This window comes from Chiloscyllium plagiosum, unplaced genomic scaffold (assembly GCF_037043375.1).
Source record: "Chiloscyllium plagiosum isolate Xiang-an unplaced genomic scaffold, Cpla_swu_hap1 HiC_scaffold_50, whole genome shotgun sequence".
Classification (NCBI taxonomy): domain Eukaryota; kingdom Metazoa; phylum Chordata; class Chondrichthyes; order Orectolobiformes; family Hemiscylliidae; genus Chiloscyllium; species Chiloscyllium plagiosum.
In genome coordinates, this window is record NW_028270188.1 from 52151846 (window position 1) to 52157845 (window position 6000).

General features: G+C 49.8%; 1 protein-coding gene across 4 annotated transcripts in view; it reads left to right on the top strand.

Annotated features, from left to right (window-relative positions):
• LOC148135307 (protein GOLM2-like) overlaps positions 1-6000 on the top strand; it is a 101464-nt gene that overhangs the window by 78065 nt on the left and 17399 nt on the right. For all 4 annotated transcript variants that reach the window (XM_087985176.1, XM_087985179.1, XM_087985177.1 and 1 more), the window contains one exon: positions 44-519. In XM_087985176.1, the coding sequence (XP_087841302.1) occupies positions 217-519 (303 nt within the window). In that variant the 5' untranslated portion in view covers positions 44-216. The remainder of the gene's footprint in view (positions 1-43; positions 520-6000) is intronic.

The following is a 6000-nucleotide window of genomic DNA, read 5'->3' on the forward strand; positions in this document are numbered from 1 at the left end:
CTGATGCCTCTCCCTTAAATTGGCACATTCCACTGTCGAACAGGTTGAATTGAGAGCGACGTACCGTGCGAGAGCGATCGTTATCCAGGAAGTAACTGCCTGTCATCTCAGACGCCTCGGACACCCTTTAACGGGACGCACCTCCCGTCTCTTCGCTCTGCAGTCAGCGATCGCCGTTGGAGGGCGCGGGTGGGAGGCGAGCCCTGAGGAGACGCAATGGGGGGCAAGAACCCCTTGTTCATCGTGGTGGGCCTCCTGATCTTGCTGGCCGCCCTGGCGTACTACCAGTGGACGGTGATGGCGGAGAACGGCCTGCTGAGGGCGGAGACCGCCAGGGCGCAGGAAGCAGCGGGCCAGCTGAAGAGGGAAAAGGACGAGGTGCAGAACCGGCTGGCAGAGATCAGCATGTCACTGGACGACAAGAAGCGCTACATCAGCGACCTGGACGGCCGCTTCCTCAAGGCCAACGCTGACCTGGAGGTCAAAGTCAAAGCCCTTCAGCAGTGCGGGGATGAGAAGGTAAGAGAGCGGGCGCGGGCAAAGGGCTCGCACCTCAGACGGCGCCCACCCAACCCCACTCCACCCACCCCCATCGCGGTTGGGCCCCTGTCCCACCGTGAGGAACCAATTTGCGCTCAGGCAGCTCCACCTCACGTTGGCAGTGGGGGAGATACTGGGTTCACCAAGAGACAACAACAGGCCGCCTCTTTCCAATCTCCCCGCCCAACCCACTTCACGGCTGATCTGATTTTAACCTCATCCCTACACTCCGACACATTCCCACCAGAATCTTTCAACCCCTGGGACATCCAGACTCGACCTTGACAGAAAGAAATAAAGTATGATTCTGAATCTCTCGCCCCGTATCAGGAAGGAGTTTGTTTTTTAACTCGTTCAGCATTTAGGCCCAACATTTATTGCCCATGGGTTGGTTAAGAGTCAACCCCATTGCTGTGGGTCTGGAGTGACGTATAGGCCCAGACCAGGTAAGGGATGGTAGTTTCCTTCCCCAGAGGACATTGGGGAACCGGATGGGTTTTCCCAAACGATCGCCTCATGACATTCCTAATTCCAGATTCTCGTTGGATTCGAATTCCACCATCTGCTACGGCAGGACTTGAACCCAGATCCCCTGAACATTTGTCTGGGCTTTCTGGCTTAACAGTGCAGCAATAAGACCATCACGCTATTGCCTCATGGCCATTCTTCGAGAATACTTGTGTCTAGAATCATTGGGGAGGTGATGACCTCGGGGTATTATCGTTGGACTACTAATCCAAAGACGCTGATATGTTCTGGGGATCTGAGTTCGAATCCCTCCAAGGCAGATGGTGGAATTTGACTTCAATAAAAATGAAAATCTGAAATTAAGAATCCAATGATGACCATGAATCCATTGTCAATTGTTGGGAAAAATAACCGAACCAGTTTACTAATGTCCTTCAGGGAAGGAAACTACCATCCCTTACCTGGTCTGGGCCTACATGTGACTCCAGACCCACAGCAATGTGGTTGACTCTTAACTGCCCTCTGGGGGCAATTAGGGACGGGACAATAAATGCTCTCATCCCGTGCCTGAATAAAGAGAAAAACAAGACTTTCTACAGTGTGAAAGCAGGCCATTCGGCCCACTAACCTTCTGAAGAGTGTCCCACCCCTCTACCCTATCCCTGTCACCACACATTTCCCAATGGCCAATCCACCCTAACCTGCCCATCCCTGGGCACTATGGGACAAGCATGGCCAATCCACCCTAACCTGCACATCCCTGGGCACTATGGGACAATTTAGCATTGCCAATCCACGCTAACCCGCACATCCCTGGACACTATGGGACAATTTCCCATGGCCAATCCACCCTAACCTGCACATCCCTGGGCACCATGGGACAATTTAGCACGGCCAATCCACCCTAACCTGCACATCCCTGGGCACTACGGGACAATTTAGCACGGCCAATCCACCCCAACCTGCACATCCCTGGACACTACGGGACAATTTAGCACGGCCAATCCACCCTAACCTGCACATCCCTGGACACTACGGGACAATTTAGCACGGCCAATCCACCCTAACCTGCACATCCCTGGACACTACGGGACAATTTAGCATGGCCAATCCACCCTAACCTGCACATCCCTGGGCACTACGGGACAATTTAGCATGGCCAATCCACCCTAACCTGCACATCCCTGGGCACTACGGGACAATTTCGCACGGCCAATCCACCCTAACCTGCATATTACGGGACGATTTAGCATGGCCAATCCCCATCACCGAACATTTTTGTACTGGTCACCCTGTTACAGGAAGAATTTTGTTAAGCTGGAATGAATTCGGAAGATATTTACTGGATGTCGTCAGGAATGGAAGATTGGGCTGGATAGGCTGTGATTTTTGTTTCACTGGAGCGTAGGGGGTTGTGAGACAACCTGATAGAAGTTTATAATATCATGATGGGTATAGATAGAGTTGATGGTAGGTGTCTTTTTTCTAGGATTGGAGGATTTCAAGACTAGGGACACATTTTTAAGGTGAGAGGAGGGAGATTTGAAAAGGACATGGGGGGGGCAACATCTTTACACAGGGAGTGCTTCGTGTGTGGAAAGAACTTCCAGAGAAAGTGGTGTATGTGGGTACAGTGACAACATTTAATAGACAATTGGATAAGTACATGGATAGGAAAGGTTTGGAGGGTTATGGCCAGGAGCAGGCAGGTGGGCCTAGATTTGTTTGGGATTGCAGACTGATTGAGCTCTCAGGGTCTTCTATGTTTCAATCTGACTTCCCTTTGCCTTATCAGATGGAGTCAGCAAGTCTTACAGCACACAAACAGACCCTTTCGGTCCAACCAGTCCATCCCAAACTAAACACGTCCCATCTGTCTCCTATCCCTCCAAACCTTTCCCGTTCACCTACTTATCCAAGTGTGTTTGAGTGAAATCTCGACCCTTTGATCAAGCAGGTGGACGAACCTTGCTTGAAGCTCACATCAAAACTGCAGTGTCTGTCAATATTGCAGCACCTCACCCCTTCCCCACCCCCAGCCAAACGGGGAGCGTCAGTGTGTGCAGTCAGCATGCACGCAGGTCCGGACAGACTGACATTGTCTTTCACCTGAATGGATTTGCATCAATAAAATTCAGGGAAACATTGCCCACCTTGTCCTCCAACTTACCTGCTTTGTGGGGACACGTGGCTCCTCAAATCTCGGGCCTGGTCACTAGGCCCGAGTCCCCTGACAGCCCACTGAACAAGAAGGACTGTAAAGAAGGACCACTTTTCCTTTATGTTTTCACTATTCTGCCTTTACATCCTATATTTTGGTTTATTTTTCTGTATTTTAAGATGACTGCAGAAGGTGACAACACTTTACAACACCTTTTGCCATATTTTTGGTCACAAGATACACGTGACAAAATAAAAACACGAATCAAATCAGGTTTACACTCGCCTTTTCCGATCGGGATAGAAAATACGAAACAATAATTTGCTTTTCAACATTTCAGCTTGACTCTTATTATTTTTAAAATTTAGGGGGTGTGTGTGCTGTGTGCAAAGGGCAGTTTTCTTTCGCAATCAGAATCTTGGCGATGCAAGCTCAAAACAGGTTCTACCGCCCTCCCTCACACAACCATCGTTGTGGCTTTTCCAAGTCACTCATGGTGAGATGCCACAAAAATGTTCCTAAACAGGGGTGAGTGTGGCATAGAGTGCACATGAAAGTACAGGTGTGGGGGGATGGTGGGGGCGGGGGGGGGGGGGGGGGGGGGGGAGAGAGAGAGAGAGAGATAAAGAGAGAGCCAGAGAGACACACACAAACACACAGATACAAAGAGAGAGAGAGGCACAGACACAGAGAGAGACACACAGAGAGATACAGCATGAGAGAGAGAGACACACACAGAATCAGAGAGAGATACAGAGAGAGACATAGAGAAAGAGAGATAGAGAGAGAGAGACCGAAGGACGTACAGAAAGAGATATGGAGAGGGAGACACACACAGAGACAGAGATAGACAGAGACAGAAGTACAGAGAGAGAGATAGAAGGAGAAATACAGAGAAAGAGAGACAGGAATGTAGAGACAGATAAATATAGAGAGAGACAGCGACAGAGAAATATAGAGACATAGACAGAGAGAGTGAGAGAGAGAGACAGACAGATAAATACAGAGGAGAGAGAGGCAGAGGGATACAGAGACAGAAATATGGATAGAGAGAGAGAGTCAGAGAACAGAATAAATAGGAGCAGGAATAATCCATTCGGAGCACCCCCCCCCCATCCCCATCCCTCCACCTCCATACAAGATCGTTCCAGTTCCTCATAATCCTCGTCTTCCCCAATCCTCACCCTTCCCATCTCTCTGGGGGTGCCGGCCTAGTGCTATTCTCGCTGGAGTGTTAATCCAGAGACCCAGGTCATATTCTAGAGAGCCAAGTTCAAATCCCACCACGGTGCAATTGAATTCAATAAAAGAAAAGAAAAGTCTGGAACTAAGCGTCTCAGGGTAGCCATTGTCGGAAAATCCCAGTTGGGTTTACCAATGTCCTTCAGAGAAGGAAACTGCCATCTTTACCCGGTCTGGGCCTACATGTGACTCCAGACCCACAGCGATGTGGCTGACTCTTAACTGCCCTCTGGGGGCAATGTTAGTAAATGGGAAGTCAACCATTTTTGGTAGGACTAACAGTGAAAAGGACTATTCATAGCCATAGAGACGTACAGCACGGAAACAGACCCTTCGGTCCAACCCGTCCATGCCGACCAGATATCCCAACCCAATCTAGGCCCACCTGCCAGCACCCGGCCCATATCCCTCCAAACCCTTCCTATTCATATACCCATCCAAATGCCTCTTAAATGCTGTCTCTGTACCAGCCTCCACCACATCCTATAGCAGCTCGTTCCATACACGCACCACCCTCTGTGTGAAAAAGTTGCCCCTTGGGTCTCTTTTATATCTTTCACTCTAAACCTATCCCCTCTAGTTCTTGACTCCCCCACCCCAGGGAAAAGACTTGGGCTATTTACCCTATCCATGTCCCTCATAATTTTATAAATCTCTAAGGTCACTCCTCAGCCTCCGACGCTCCAGGGAAAACAGCCCCAGTCTGTTCAGCCTCTCCCTGTAGCTCAAACCCTCCAACATCCTTGTAAATCTTTTCCGAACCCTTTCAAGTTTCACAACATCCTTCCGATAGGAAGAAGACCAGAATTGCACGCAATATTCCAACAGTGGCCTAACCAATGTCCTGTACAGCCGCAACTTGACCTCCCAACACCCGTGCTGAGGAGTTGCCGTGCAGAGAGACCTGGGTGTCCTTGTGCATAAATCGCAGAAGGTTGCTCTGCGAGTGCAATGAGTAATTAGGAAAGTAAATGGAATTTTGTCCTTCATTGCAAAAGAGATGGAGTTTAAAAAACAGGGAGGTTATGTTGCAACTGTACAGGGAGCTGGTGAGGCCACACCTGGAGTACTGTGCACAGTTTCGGTCTCCTTACTTGAGAAAGGATGTACTGGGCCCTGGAGGGTGTGCCCAGGCGCTTCACTCAGTTGATTGAGGGCGTTGGTTTATGAGAGTAGACTGAGTCATAGAGATGTACAGCACAGAAACAGACCCTTCAGTCCAACCCGTCCGTGCTAGCCCAGACATCCCAACCCAATCTAGTCCCACCTGCCAGCACCTGGCTCATATCCCTCCAAACCCTTCCTATTCATATACCCATCCAGATGCCTCTTAAATGTTGCAATTGTACCAGCCTCCACCACTTCCTCTGGCAGCTCATTCCATACACATATCACCCTCTGTGTGAAAACGTTGCCCCTTAGGTCTCTTTTATATCTTTCCCCTCTCACCCTAAACCTATGCCCCTCTAGTTCTGGACTCCCCCATCTCAGGGAAAAGACTTTGCCTATTTACCCTATCCATGCCCCTCATAATTTTGGTCACCTCTCAGCCTCGACGCTCCAGGGAAAATAGCCCCAGCCTGTTCAGC